The 16402-nt window shown below is 39.5% G+C and overlaps 1 protein-coding gene across 1 annotated transcript in view; it reads left to right on the top strand.

Moving 5' to 3' along the window:
* ALPK1 (alpha kinase 1) overlaps positions 1-16402 on the top strand; it is a 118243-nt gene that overhangs the window by 81548 nt on the left and 20293 nt on the right. The window contains exons 3-7 of the mRNA XM_007940741.1: positions 1503-1701; positions 11366-11425; positions 13057-13143; positions 14077-14153; positions 15474-15569. Coding sequence (XP_007938932.1) covers positions 1503-1701; positions 11366-11425; positions 13057-13143; positions 14077-14153; positions 15474-15569 — 519 coding nt within the window. The remainder of the gene's footprint in view (positions 1-1502; positions 1702-11365; positions 11426-13056; positions 13144-14076; positions 14154-15473; positions 15570-16402) is intronic.

The raw sequence follows: 16402 nt of genomic DNA, 5'->3' as shown, positions 1-16402 counted from the left end.
GGGTTTGAACCGTCAGCTGTCTGGTTAGCAGGCAAATGTCTTAGCCATTATGCTACCAGAGCTCCCATCTTTAAAATAGGGATTCTAATAAAACTTGCCTCTTAAGACTGTTGTGAGAATGAGTGGATTAATAAATGTAACACACATAGCAATGTGTCAGGTATGTAGTTTTGCCTAACATGCAACACATGTAGCACTGTGCCAGGCATATAGTTTTACCCAACAAGTGTTAGTACTTACAATGATGAGGGAAGGAAAGCAGTGCTTTTTATAGTAGTCCTGGTACCTGGTAGCTCTGTGGTAGAAAAATGGACAATGCATATAATGCTTTCTGTGCTTCATACTTGAGCTAACATGCCCAGAAAATACTCAGCTTGATTCAGTATAACAAGAGGAGAAAGTACCTTCAGGCATGGCCAACTCATTTATGCTACTATCCGCATAATTTGAAATGTCTTTAGCATAATACTCTAAATGACCAAAAGTAGTTTCTCCACAAATGTTTGCCTTATCTCTATTTCTCACCCTTTGTGTTATACTCTCATTTCATACCCAGTTTTCTTCTTTTATTTATTAACTAAACATAATAATATAAATTAAATTTTTAAAGGGTTTATATTTTTAAAACGTCTATATTTCTCCTTAATTAAAGCATAGGCAATAAAGGAAATAGAGTGTTCTTGATGAACTGATGTAGAGATCTCTTCCAGAGAAGTGATAACTGAAGGAAACAAGCAACAGAATATTATGTCTAGTATCATCTCATTTATGGAAGGAAGAAAGAAAGAAAGAATAAGAGAGAAAGAGGGAGAGAAGTGGAAGATAAGGCAAAGATTCAATAAGGCAAAGTTCTGGAAGAATCTCACTCAAACTATTATCAGAGGAAAAAAACAAACAAACCAAACCCACTGCCATCGAGTAGGCTCCAACTCATTGGTACCCCAAAGGACATAGTAGAACTGCCCCATAGGGTTGCCAAGGTTGTAAATCTTTACCGAAGCAGACTGCTTCATCTTTCTTCTGAAGAGTGGCTGGTGGGTTCAAATTGCTGACCTTTTGCTCAATGGCCTAATGTTTTAACCACTGCACCACCAGAGCTCCTTATCAGGGGAGAACAGGGGAAAAATTGAGGAAAAGGGAGAAGGTTAAGGAGCTGGGAAATGAAGGGGCACTCTTAATTTGTACTCTATAAGCCTTTGAATTGTTTCAATTCTTAACAACAGGAAATATGCATTTATCATTTATATAATTTGAGAACTTTAATGGGAAAAGTACAATAAATGAAATATTATTTTTATCCCACAATTAAATCAGACTGCTACTTTTTTTTCTTTTGGTTCAATAATCTAACAAAGTATTTTTTGCCCTTTCTGTAGGTATTTGTTGTTGTTGTTGTTTTTAATAAAATACCTAAAAGATGAAGCTCGGTCCTCAGACTGCCTTTTTTTTCTGCCAGGCTCTATTTCTGCCTGGTTAATGATGTTCTTTGGACCTTCCTTCAGGCATCCTTGAAAGCATCCATCCAAGCTCAGGACTGTGCTACTGCTGCAGCTATTGTGTTCCTAATGGACCGGTTCCTGTATAGGCTCGATGTCTCCAACAAACTCCTGCAAGTTGCCAAAGGGCTCCACAAGTTGCAGCCAGAAACACCAATTGCCCCACAAGTGGTTATTCGCCAAGCCCGAATCTCTGTCAACTCAGGTAGGCTCCCTCCTGCTAGTATGGAATGTTGTCTTCAGCTCCCCCTCTCTCCAGAGCTACTTGACTTCAGAGGGAAGGCCTCGTAGCATCCTAAGGGCCCTGAGTGCCATCTCTTCAAGCCTCCCTTCCTCCCTCCCCTACCCCTGCCTCCATGCCCTTCCACCCGCCTCTTTGCCAGTACAAAGGCCCTGGCATAAAGGGTGTCAGAGCCAAAAGCAGTAGGGAAAATTGTGAAAGGGTGTGGAAAATACTAATTGGAGCTTTTGTCTTCTAACAAGTCTGTCCTGCTGCTTTCAAACAGGGGTATCTGAATTGCTATACTTCTTACTGAGAGCCTTTAAATGCAGACTAGAATTCTACTATTTTCTCTTAGGTCTGCTGTCTCTTTTCTGTAGGGCCACTTGACTATGACAACAATAGAACTGACAAACCTACTGAAGTAAGTTGATTTTTTTTCTACCACTCACAATACCGGTACAGTACCTGATTAGGTCTTAAAGTATCTTTTTTTTTTTTCCCTATCACTTTGAATAAAAAAATGAGGCTGACATTCTAGATTTGGCTGTAGTTTGGAGTTTGCAGGGGAGGATGGGTTGCTATATAGGTATTATAACAAAGTCCACTTCTATAGAATCCTTGTATCATTTAAATTACTAATGACTATTCAGAGCTGACTCAATGGCACCTAACAACAACAACAACAATGACCATTAGGTTTAAAAACGTGTAGCCTGCTATTATCGTTCCAAGAATGAAAGACTAAAGAATTAACCAAAAACATCATGGAGCAAAAAATGAGTTGCACAAACTCTTCAAATGAAAAATTTTTAAAAAAAAAAAAGATGAGTTGCATTTCCTAGGGAAAAAAAAAACATTGGATGGCTCAATTTTTTATTGGTTTTTGCTACTGTTACTGTATTTAATCCACCAACCATCTCACTTTGTCACACTTTAGTGGCTGGTGTGTTCTATGAGGCTGGGGGCTTTGCCACTGGCATTTAAATATGGTGAACATGTTTCAGCAGAGCTTCTAGACAAGGACAGGCTAAGAAGAAAGGCCTGGAAAACTACTTCCAAATATTACCAAATATTACCACTGCCATCGAGTTGATTCCTACTCTTAGTGACCCCCCACTGGGTTTCCAAGGCAGTAAATCATTATGGAAGTAGATTGCCCCATCTTCCTTCCACAGAACGGCTGGTGAGTTTGAACCAACAGCCTTCTAGTGAGCAGTCAAATGCCTCAGGCACAGTGCCACCAAAAAAAATCCAATGCATCACAACAGAATATTGTCCTATGTAGTGTTGGAAAATGATCCCCTTAGGTTAGAAGGCACTGAAAATACACAGTGACCACAACAATGGACTTGAACACACCAACTGCTGTGGTTACCTAGTGCCGTTCTGACAGGAATATACCACAAATGGGATAGCCTTAACAAACAGGAGTTTATTCCTACAATTTGGAGGCTTTAAGTCCAAGTTCAAAGTGCCAGGCTCCAGGGGCTGGGTGAAAGCCCCTCAACTTTGGGGTCTAGCTCTGCCTCCTGCTCCCGGCCCACTGGAGCTAGAGGCATTCTTTACTCAGACAAACGCTGGCTGCTGAAGCTGAGAAGCCCCACGGTTGACAAGGAAAAAGGCACAGCCCCGATGTTACCAAACCACATCAGGCAGACCATTAACTTAAGGCCATTTTAAGCCCCAAGGTGGGCAGAGCATAGCAGGCTGCTGAACAATGACATGGCTACATGCAGAGCCCAAGCATGCCATAGGCTAGAGACCATTCCCAAAGGCTTCTCCTTATATACATGAAGCAGATCACATACCCAAAGGCAGCTATCCAGCTGCTTGTGATAGATCCCACCATGGAGTTGATTGCCAATCTCCTCATGGGGATTAACTACCACCAGCTGCCCAGCTATTCAACCAGGCCCAGCCAAGTTGACATACACACCAACGATTGTGAAGACAGCACAGGACAGGATAATATTTCATTCTGTTGTACATAGGGGTTGCCATGAATCAAAGCCAATTTGACAGCAACCAACACTGATGACATTTTTAATAACTTTGTCCTTTAAGAAGTATTTTGGAGTAAAAGTTAGAGATAAAAGGCTCAGACTTTCAAATCCATCAAAGTAGAAGATTGAGCAATTGCAGAACCTTCAGCAATAAATGTGTAGAAAGAGTATATAAAGAGCTATTAAAAATAATAAGAAGAAGAAGTAACTGAAACAGAAGTTACTAAAAGTCAGGGGAGTACATGATTGCTCATGACACTATAGCCAAAAGAATACTTAGATATAGTCCCAGAAGGTCTTTTTGGCATAATGGGAAAGCCATTTGGCTGCTAATCAGAAAGTTGGTGGTTTAAATCCACCAGCTGCTCTGTGGAAGGTCGATGAGACAATCTATTTCTATAAAAATTTATAGAACCCAACAGGGGTCACTATGAGTCAGAATCCACTCAATGGCAATAGTTTGGTTTTTTGGTTAGTCCTAAGGGAAGGAACTATCATTTTAATCCCTCTTTGGGGACAAGAAGAGTAAAATGTTTGCATAAAGCTGGAATCTTTAGAGGCTGCATAGGTCAAGAAGGGGGATTGGACAGTTCTGTCAGTCTGCCCTGATATGTGGCAAAGAAGACTGCTGTCTGCCCCCAGCTCTGGGGTAAAGACAGGAAGGAAAAAAAAAAGTATCCTGAAACAAAAATTAAAATCCCACATCTGTGCCAAATGTGAAAGTGAGTCTGAAGTTTTCCTACTCAAAAGGGAAGAAATACCAAGACAAGTAATCAAGAAAAAACTCTTTGGGGACCAAAATTTCTGTGGCCACAAAGAGAGCAAGTATAAAACTGCAGTCTAGAGCAGTGATGTCACTAGGTGGGTGGGGGAGATGTAGACTGCCCCTTCTATCAGAGAACATGACACCAAAATGACCCCAGGGTCCATGGCCACGGTGAGCAGGCCGGCACTACATGAACAGGGGAGCTACCAAAGCAGCAGCATCACTAGGGTTGGTGTCTCCACCTAGGTTGATGGGAGAGGCAAGGAACTATGGGGAGCTGTGGGGGTGAGTCCAGGAGGGATGGGGTCACATAGCATGGAGGATGGGGCAGAACCAGACTGCTTCACCCAGGAGTTTGGGTTTCCGCTGGCTGGCCTTGAGGGGGTGGAGGTGGGGTGACATCAACCTTAGCGACACCACTGCTCTAGAGAAAACTCCTAGTGGTGCAACGGTTAAGCACTTGGCTGCTAACCAAAAGGTTGGTGGTTCAAACCCACCCAATTGCTTTGTGGGAAAAAGACCTAGAAATCACTTCCATAAAAATTACCGCTGAGAAAAAGCCCTCTGGGGCAGTTGTACTCTGTCACATGAAGTAATTATGAGTCAGATTCTACTTGTTGGCATGTAACAGCAACAGAGAAAGATCCATAACCTGGAGAATAAATGAGAATCTCACAGGAAAATTACTTTCATTGATGAGGACCTTATTGTTGTTATTTGTTGCCATCAAATCAGCTCTAAGTCATGGCAACCACATTCTAGTGAGAAAGACAGTCAATAAGCAAATAATCAAAATATACGTATATCTAATGGTAATAAATACTATGGAGAAAAAGTAAGCAGGAAGGTGAAAGGGGTGCAGTGTTTCAGGTATACTTTGCTTCATAACAAACCACCCCAAAACTTAGTGGCGTAAAATAACAATAATGTACTCATAGGTCATATTCTGGCCATAGCAATTCATATCTCTCCAAAATGCAAAATACTTCTACTCCCTAGCTCAAAGTCTCATCTCTTGATGAGACTCTAGGTTCAGGTAAATCAGATAAGTCTTCTCAGGTGTGGATTCTGGGGCAGAGAGACTTGTAAACTGAAAGATGATTTATCTACCTTCCAACACAGGCAGCTTACAATAGGGAGAAAGGGATAGGATAACTGCAATAGACACTCCTGTTCAAAAAGGGGAAAAGTATGAGTCATACAGCAGTCACTATGTTCATTAAAGAAACAACAACAACAACAACAAAAAAAACACAACCATTGTCATTGAGTTGAGTCCTACTCATACTGTCACTACAGGACAGAGTAGAACTGCCCCATAAGGTTTTCAAGGCAATAATCTTTGGTAAGCAGACTGCCACAACTTTCGCCTGCAGAGCACCTAATGAGTTCCAACAGTCAGTCTTTCAGTTAGTAGTCAAGCATTTAATGTTTGTTACACCAGGGCTCCTTACTATATCCATACAAAAAAAAAAAACAAAAAACCTCAAACTCACTCCTGTTGCGTTGATTCTGACTCATAGTAACCCCCTTTGGGTTTCCGAGGGGGAAAATCTTTACGGAAATAGATTGCCCAGTCTTCCTTCTGCAGAATGGCTGGTGGGTTTGAACTGCCAGCTTTCTGGTTAGCAGTCAAATGTCTTAGGCACTATGCCACCAGAGGTCCTTCTAGTCAGGCACATATCACCAAGTCCTTCTGTTCCAGGGACTGGAAATATTCCTTGATTAGGGCTCCCTTCTTAAGGAGTAGTTCTCCATAGCTCTTGGATTTATTCTCTGAGTCATCCTTTCTTTTCCATGAGACTTTTCTTATTAAAATAAAGCTCTTTGCCACTGAATATTTTTCTGTCTATTCCCAGCCCATAAAAAGTTGGGAAGCCTGAGTCTTTTTTCATTTTGAATTATCACTGCCCTTCTTAGAACAAGTTGATAGGATTTCTTTAAACATTTTGGAGCCTTTTAATTTATTATATTAGACAAAACCACACCTACAATTACCTTTGAGTTCAGGCTGCAAATCAGAGTTCTATGGGATAACATTATAGTGATCACTTCTTGGGTTTACGAGGCGATATCACTAAGAAAGTAGATTGCCCAATCTTCCTTCGGAGGAGTGGCTGGTGGGTTTGAACCACCAGCCTTCTGATTAGCAGTCAAATGCCTTAGGCACTACACTACCAGAGCTCCCTCTAAGATTCTTAGTAATGCTTTTGTCTGGTCCAGAGGGTGCAAGGTCTTAACAAAGGGTTTACAGCCACACCTTTGATTTGATCTTGACCCTAAAGTCACATTTTACTGGTAATCCCCTGGATTTGATCTTTATCCCTAAATTTTAATTTATTTTGACACCTTGCTAATGGAAAGACTATTCTGGGCCTTCTATATTTCCTCTAAATTCTCCTTAAAAATAAAATAGTTCCTTCTTTAGTTCATCTCTTTCTTCCAGTACTTTATCCTAAGTAGCTAAAAGAAGTGTATGTTGGCATTTCCAACATTCGTCTTGGAAATCTTTTTAGCCATAACTATAAGTTCATTAGTCATATTTTGTTTTCCACATTACCATAGGAGACAGCATTGCCAAATTTGTGTCATGATATGATGTATATTCTTTTTTCTCAGACCTCCAGTAACAATCCTCTCACTGCCTTTTCAGTCTTCAGTAAGAGTCTTCTCACCACCCTTCATGCCTCTGACACCTGGTTCCTAAGTTAACTTCATATGTTTTAAGTTTTTGTTGTAGCAGTATCTCACTTTTAGATAGCCAATTGCTATTAACAGAATCCAAATTCTGTTAACTTGTTGTTGTTGTTGTTATGTGCCATTGAGTCGGACCCGACTCATAGCAACCCCTCCTTGGGTTTCCGAGGCAGTATCACTACAGAAGTAGATTGCCCCATCTGCCTTCCGAGGAGTGGCTGGTGGGTTTGAACCACCAGCCTTCTGGTTAACAGTCAAGTGTCTTAGGCACTACACTACCAGAGTGCCCCTGTTAACTTAGTGATGTAGTGATGTAAAATAATAGCAATTTATTATTTCTCATAGTTTCATAGTTTGACTACATGATTCTTTTAAGTAGTGTGTGGAGCTGGAAAAACTAGAGAATCCAAAAAGCTTTCATACACACAGTAGGGATTTGATACTAGTAGCCAGCTAGGAACTCAGCTGAGACTGTCAAATAAGGGATTCCTATGCATGGGCCTCTCCATGTTGCTGCTTGGGCTTCCTCACAGCATGGTGCCTTGGTTTCAAGAGGTTCAAATAGAACTTTCAGATTTCTTCAGGCCCAGTCTAGAAATGTACACAGTGTCCCTTATGCCACATTCCATGAATCTAAACAGGACACAGTGCCAGTTCAGATTTAGGGAAAGAGGAAATAAACTCTAAATTTTACTTCTTGATGGAGAAATGGCAAAGTCACATTGCAAAAGAGGGTGTAGGATGGATGATATTGCTGTGACCTTCTTTGGAAATACAATCTACCATAGCCAAAGTCATATATCTATGTTAATAATTTGAAGTAGGTAGTTAGGGGAGACCTTATGAGATGGGTAAAACTGAGCAAAGACTGAAGAGAAAAGGAGCAAGCCTCAAAAAATATGGAATAAAAGCATTCCAGACTAAAATAACTGTAAGTACAAAGATCCTGATGTGAGAATGTGCCCAACAAGTTCAAAGAATAGCAAGGAAACTGCTGTGAGTGATATAGAGACAGTGTGGTGGAAGGAAAGAAGAATTAGATATGAGGTCAAAAAATCACAGGGGGACCACCTCTCACTTGCCATTGAGAGGTGGGTGGGGGGGAGGAGGAGGTGCTCGGGAGTTTAGGGGTGGAAGCAAGGCCTGCACAGCTGTGCAGGCACAGTAACCAGATGACAGACCATGTGCTTCCCAAATGGTGGCAGCGAAGGATGTGGATACCCCATTTGTCACCAACAATGGCACGAGCAAGAAGCACTTTGAAGGGAAAAAATTGAATGCAGTAGCCCTCTGGGCCTGGGGTATTGTGGTTGATGACTGTGCCATCTGCAGGAACCACATGAGGGATCTTTGCATAGAATGTCAAGCTAACCAGGTGTCTGCTACTTCAGAAGAGTATACCAAGTACACCCTTGCTTGGGGAGTCTGTAACTATGCTTTTTATTTCCACTGCATCTTTCACTGCCTCAAAACATGGCAGATGTGTCCATTGGACAACAGAGAGTGGGAATGCCAAAAATATGGTTGCTAGAGACAGTGAATTCTTCTATCAAGTTTAACTATTTTGTTACTCATTTAATGACTTGCCCTCCTGTCAATTATAAATAGAACCATGTCTGTTCTACTTTGTCTTTTCAGATTGTTATGTCCATGCAGTCATATCATATTCCATGTCAAATAAAGTCCAATTGAATTCTTTAAAAAATAATAATAATAATATAGCAGGGGCCAGATCACATAATGCCTTGGAGGCAACTGTAAGAAGGGATGGATAAAAGTAATAATAATAAATAATTGTTTTCTATTTACTAAATAAGTAACAGTTGTCCATAGATCAGGGCTCTACTATAAAGCAGCAACAAAAATAAGAAGTTAAAAGACAATCTCTGTCCCACCTCCCCCCTATCCCAAAAACCTTCCTAATGATCCTGTAAATAGTCCTGTTCATGAGCAACTCTATTCTACCCATTTAGGAACAGCTTCCATGGAGAGCTGACACAGTCTTTTGCAAATATTTCCACTACTACTCAAGCCCTACTGTATAGGATGAATTGTTGTTGTTGACAGAAGTCCTCCAGTAGCAACTCTATGTACAACAGAACAAAACAATCCCCATTCCTGCACCATCTTCATAATCATATTCGTGCTTGAGCCTATCATTGCAGCCACTGTATCAATCTATTTCATTGAGGGTTTTCCCCTTTTTCTCTGACCTTCTACTTTACCAAGCATAACATCTTTCTCCAGGAACTGGTCTCTTCTGACAACATGACCAAAGTACATGCGACAAAGTCTGGACATTCTCATCCCTAAGAGGCATTTCAGTTGTACTTCTTCCAAGACACATTTGTGCATTCTTCTAGTAGTCCGTGGTACGTTGAATATTCTTCACCAACACCACAATTCAAGTGCATCAGTTTTTCTTGTCTTTCTTATTGATTGTCCAACTTTCACATGCATTATGAGACTATTGAAAATACCATGGCTTAGGTCAGGGTACCTTAGTCTTCAAAGTGGCATCTTTGTTCTTTAACAAAGAGTCTTCTACAGCAGATTTGCCCAATGCAATATGACCTTTGATTTCTTGACTGCTGCTTCCATGAATGTTAATTATGGACCCAAGTAAGATGAAATCCATGACTCTAATCTTTTCTCCATTTATCATGTTGCTGTTTATTGGTCCAATTGTGAGGATGTTTGTTTTCTTTATGCTGAAGTGTAATCCATACTATAATCTTTGATCTTTACCATAAGTACTTCAAGTTTTCTTCACTTTGAGCAAGCAAGTGCCATCTGCATATCACAGGTGCAGTGTAGTAAATTACATGGTATGGCTTTTCTAGACATAGTTTTTATAACTCCCACTTTGCTGTGAGCAACTAAGTAGCTGCTTGTTAAAGTCATCCACCTCAGGTAGCATGAAGTAATCTTCTGAGAAAGTTCACCCTCTCTCAGGTGTGTATAACTCTGATGTTGGTGTTGGTTAGTTTTGCCACTCTACCAGACTCAAAATGAGCCCTCATAGAGGTGGAAGAAATATCTCTCTGACTGCCACCTGAGAGAGATGTACTGCTCAGAAAGATCCACTGCTGAGAGAGAGAGAGAGATGTGAGAGAGATATGCTGCTGAGAGAAAGATGAGAGAAACGTGCTGCTGAGAGATGTGAGGGAGACGTGCTGCAGAGAGAGAGAGATGAGAGAGATGCACTGATGAGAGAGAGATGTGCTACTGAGACTGAGATGGCCAGCTGAGAGAGACAGCTGGCTGAGAGAGACAGCTGGCTGAGAGAGACAGCTGGCTGAGAGAGACAATTGGCTGAGAGAGATGGCCAGCTGAGAGAGATGGCCTGCTGAGAGAGAAACTGTGTGCATTCCTGAACTTGAATTGTAGCCTGTTGCTTCCCGAATAAACCCCATAATGTGTGAGTTCTGTGTGGCTACTGCAGAGAATTCTCAAACTCAGCAGAGAGGTGGTGGATGCCACATGAGGGATGGTTAGTGTCAAGGTTAGTAAGAGGACTGGAAGGTGGCAGTATGTCTGGCCTCATAAGAATAGGCCATGGGCTGCTGATGGTGATTCTGTCTTCCTCTTGTGTAGTTAGTAGTGGTCAGAAGATGCTGCCTCCATGCCCCTTTAGCAGCAGGTTAATGACTCTTCCTCCAATCCTGATGGTACATTCTTCTTCATATAGTCTGGCTTCTCAGATTATTTGCTCAGCATACAGATTGAACAAGAATAGTGAAAAGATAAAATGCTGACACACACCTTTCTTGATTTTAAACCATGTAGTATTTCCTTGTTCTGTTCTAATGACTGCCTCTTTCTTGGTCTATGTACAAGTTGCTCATGAGCACAGTTAAGTGTTCTGGAAATCCCATTCTTCACAATTTACCCACAATTTGTTAGATCTGCACAGCCGAATATCTTTGATGAACTAAAAATCTTTTTTTAGAATTTAATTACCATTTCAGACACTGCACACCTTTCTGCCTTACCAACTTCTGAAAACTTCATCTCTTTTTCAATTTTATATATAATTACTGATAATAAATTTTAAAATAAAAAATTTCTACAAGAGGTGATGGTATTTTGGTACAATGTATCAAACTTAGAGCATGAACAATGTGTAGAATGTCTATAACTAATTGTGTAGCATTTGGGTGTTTTGTTTTGTTTTCAGGGAAACTTCTAAAAGCAGAGTATATCTTAAGCAGTCTAATAAGCAACAATGGTGCAACAGGTAAGATACATTTATATCTTAACTATGACTTTTACCTTCAGTTTCTACTAGATGTCTAATTTAAGAACTGTTAATGACTTAATAGATACTGTACACTAGAGGATTCCAGAATTACCTGAGATGGGCTTTGCCACTGATGAATGATGTGGCTTTAGTCAAGTAGTCTTCCCATTTTCTCCAATTTAAAAAAAAAAAAAAAAAAACCAGAAAACCTTCTAATACTTCCCTGCTTAATTATAAAGTGTGTTGTTTAATGGAAAAAACTGTTAAAACAAGTTACTCTATGGGCCTTAGGAGGGACTCAGTAGCAGACTTTAAAATAATTATGATTGATGGAGAATAAAAGGATTGAAGTTAGAAGAGTAAACTTACGATATTTAAAAGTTTTTGGAAGATAAATTTGCTTTTGCTACATAAAAACGTTAATAAAAATTATTTTGAAATGGATTTCCTTTCAGCATTTAACTATACATGCAGGGAAACAATGCATAATACTTGGCTAAAAATTTCACACTTCAGATACCTTTCTACATTTCTAGGCATTTAAGTGAACAAGTTTTCCAATAAGTTGAACACAATTTACAGTAGACACTTAAGCTCAGTACAAGTGGATTTAAGATCTTGAGCTCCTTGAAGCATGTGGACATTTCCAGCAGGGAAACAGTTTGGAATAGAAACATTGACTACACACACCTCACTGATGGCTACCATAATTATCCTACAATAGGCACACTTCCCATCTACTACACCACACAATGAGATTAAAAGGTAGGAAGAAAATTTAAAAAGGTAATGTGATAGAGATGAACGAGGGTAGATATAACAAAGAGTCTGACTCTACTTTTGATGTTTGACCACTAATAGTCTTCAGGTTCTACCCTTCCCTTCCTTTTGCCCCACATCTGGGCAAACTGATAAAAAAAAAAAAAAAAAAATTAGCCCTATTTGCAGGTATCTTTATCCTAGCCCCACCTCCTAACCACAATGAAAACCAGAACTATTTACCCCTCCCTTACTTCAAGTCAAATAGAATTACTTGGAAACCTGCCTTCTCTTCCAGAAAGCCTCATTATGTGAGTAATAAATCTTTTTATACCCTTTTGGTGTGTGTATATGTAGTCATCAGTCTTGACATCCAAATCAGTTTTGGGTTTCCCACCCTCCTCGAGGAACCACTAGACAGTGGGATAATACTGTAATGTTGTAAATTAACCAGAGGGGGCCTTTGAGGTGACAGCATTGATACTGAGACCTGAAGAAGGAGATGGAGCTGTCCTCTCAAGGAGTCAGGGGAAAGAGGATCTCAGGCAGAGGTCACAGAAAATACAGAGGCCATGAAGGAAATCTCATACTACTACAAGAAATACAAATGAATCCAGAGTGAATAAAACACAATTGGCAAGGGAGAGAGAGTTGAAAATCAGGCAAGCATTGAGTCAATTCCTGAACACTCTCATGGGCTACAACAAAGAGTTTGGACTTTATCCTTAATGTAGAGAAGAGATTGTCTCTCAAATTTATACCACATGCATTCATGAAGTTTCTGTCAGAACAGTTTTATTCTATCAGGCTACTTCTTTAATAATTCAAGGTCAAACATACTTTTCTTTTTTGCACCTATTTTATTTTAGGTACATGGCTGTACAGAAATGAAAGTGACAAGATTCTGGTGCAGTCAGTCTGTATACAAATCAGAGGACAGATTCTACAAAAGCTAGGTACATTCATTAAACATTCATTGTTCTCAAGGTTCATTTATGAAGTCTGGCTACCAGATTTTACTGTGAAATTTTCTTACTGTATCTGATAAGTGTTGTCAATCCCTACCTTCCTTTAGTTTCCTCATCCAAAAGAGAATGACATTTGATATTTCACAGTTTTATGAAAATTAATAAAATAAAATATTTATTCTATTGAGTTTTGTTAAAGAAATTTACACCACCACTCCTCCGAAGGAAGGTTGGGCAATCTACTTCCATAGTGATACCACCTCAGAAACCCAAGGAGGGGTCGCTATGAGTTGGGTCCTACTTGACAGCACATAACAACAACAGCTCTCAGTTCAGCAAGACTTCATGGGATATGTTGTTGTTGTTGTTGTTGTGTGCCATCAAGTCGGCCCTGACTCATGGGATATGGTAATACCTTATTCTAAACCTAGTATGATACCTTATCCATGCATTCCTTGGTGCATGGAATATTTCAAGCAAAGTCTATAGAACCCTAATTTTGCCTTAAAATGCAAATGAAGTGTTGAGAAAATTTAAGAGGATGTCAATAATGGAGACAATACTCACTACTTTCCTGTGAAATAGAGTATCTATATTAAACCAGTTGGAAAAACAGGAGCCCTGGTGGTGTGGTGCCTAACACATCTGACTGCTAACCAGAAGGTTAAGAGTTCAAACTCACCAGCTGCTCTGTGGAAGATGAGGCAATCTACTTCTGTAAAGATTTAGTGACTTGGAAATCCAATGGGGGTTGCTATGAGTCAGAATCAACTTGATGGCAGTAGGTATGAAAAAACTAATTCAGCCCTGAATTCCAACAGGATTCAATGAATCTATTTTCTGTATTGACCTTAGTTTTCAAACAGAACATTAATACTAGCAATGTTTCCCCTATCCCACTCCTCTTTTTCTCCCCCCTAGGAATGTGGTACGAAGCTGCAGAATTAATATGGACCTCAATCGTAGGATATTTGACACTTCCTCAGCCAGACAAAAAGGTTGTTTATTTGTGTAGACTTTTTTTTTCTCATGTTCTATATTTGTCTTTGGATGATTATCTCATTATATACAATTCAGCTTATCATTATCAAGTACATTTTGCTTATTTTTATTTATTCTACATAAACATAAGATGAAGAATATTCAGTAACTTCCATCTGTGTCTTGCTCTTTCTTCACTCACAACTAGTCTCTTAGAATATATTTAGTGTTTCTCTATCTGTTTAAGGAGCTCTGGTGGTGCAGTGGTGAAGGCATTCAGCTGCCAACCAGAAGGTGAGCAGTTTGAGCCCACCAGCAGCTCCACAGGAGAAAGATGAGGAAGTCTGCATCCATAAAGATTTACAGCCTTGTCCAATGGGGTAGATCTACTCTGTCCTATTTTGAGTCAGAATCGACTTGATGGCAGTGGGTTTATTTTCTGTAACTATATATTTATATAATTATTTCTATCCATTCTTCTATTTTATTATGTATTTACCTTTTTCTTGATTCCATTGAAAAGTTGAGATGGCCAAGTTGCTTATATATAAAATTATTGTTAGAGTCTTCATTTTCCTTAAGTTAAATTGTTTATGTAGCATCTTAATTCAATAATTTGGCAAGCATTATTTGTTTTTCTATGTAATGTTTCATTCTATGTGGTTTTGTAAGAATATTCTCCTCATTGAGTAAAGAATTTTACATACTATAACATTTCCCTGAGCCATCTCAGCAATACTGCTGCCTGCCAGCCTTTCACAACATGGATGGAATGTGACATGAGGCTTCTTCTTTGGGTCAATTATTTAGACCTTTTAAGACCAATCAACACTATGAAGAGCTCCTGGATAGTGCCAAACAGTTAACATGCTTGCCTGCTAACGGAAAGGTTAGCAGTATGAGTCAACCCAGAGGTGCCACAAGAGCAAGGCATGGTGTTCTATTTCTGAAAAATCATCCATTAAAAACCCTATGGAACACAGTTCTACTGTGATGCACATGGGGTCACCACGAGTTGGAAATGTTTCAACAGCAACTGATTTCCCAGGAGTATGGACAAGATAACATCAACAACCCAATGTAGAAATAGAGCCATGTTTATGTTAGACATTAGGTCCATGCACCCAGCATGTGATGATCTTTTAAGCCTTGTGGCATCCAGTTTAAAAATAGTTCCAGTGTCTTTGTTGTCATCATTGTCATCATCACCGTCATCATCACTATCATAAGCAAATAGTTCATGTGGAGAGCTGATCATTGCTTTTAGGCCATGAGATGAAAAGCAATTATGAAGTATGAATTCCCAATCTGTATTTTGTTTGTGTTTTTCTTTACAGGGTATTTCCACGTCACTAGGTATACTGGCTGATATCTTTGTTTCCATGAGCAAGAAAGATTATGAAAAGTTTAAAAACAATCCACAAATTAACTTGGTAATTATCATTTGTCAAAAACCTGGTGCAGAGTGGTATTACCTATAAAACTGTCAATGTTATTATATGTCAGTTGGTTAGTCAAACTCTTTCTCTCCAGGAGTCAGGGAGCACAGTGTCACTGCATCTAAAGCAATGACAGCAATCCTGGGAATGGCTCCTATGAATTCTATTTGGCTTTATCATCCCTGCACTGAGCCCAGTATCAAACACAGAGAGGGTACTCAAATAACAGTGAATGAATAAATGAATGACTAGCATCAAAATAATAAATTCTTTCAAACCCACTTATTTCCTCTCAAATTATCACAAAATTCTATTTCCAAACTTGGGACTTCTCTCAATTTTAAAGTAAAGCAGAAAGAATTTTAAAATTTTAATCACTATCTGTTCAAATCAGGGCACCAAGCCCATATTCTTTTTTTAAAAAAATAATGATGATGTATATTTATAGATTACTTTACAATTTAAAAAGTGTATGTGTATATATGATATACAAAAACCCTATGAGACAGAGCAAAATGTGTCACTCTCAATTTAGGAACAAATGGAGAACCAGGGAAACTAAGCCACTTCTTCAATTTGTATGACAAAAATAGGCAGAATTAGGAGCAAGCCCAGATCTTCTGACAAGTCCACCGCACTAGAGAGACACTGAACTGTTGCTTCGTACCATACTAAGGGGTCTTTGTTATGAATTCACTGGGGGCGGGGTCACTTACCTAAATTGGGATTTTTAAGTTATCATTTATGTTGATGTTGTTGTTGTTGTTAAGTGCCGTCGAGTCGTTTCCGACTCATAGCGACCCCATGCACAGCAGAACGAAACACTG

Source organism: Orycteropus afer, unplaced genomic scaffold (genome assembly GCF_000298275.1).
Source record: "Orycteropus afer afer isolate SDZICR_OR568_19922 unplaced genomic scaffold, OryAfe1.0 scaffold00071, whole genome shotgun sequence".
NCBI classification, from domain to species: domain Eukaryota; kingdom Metazoa; phylum Chordata; class Mammalia; order Tubulidentata; family Orycteropodidae; genus Orycteropus; species Orycteropus afer.
Note: the sequence above shows the minus strand (reverse complement) of the source record. Positions and strands in the feature narration are given on the sequence as shown.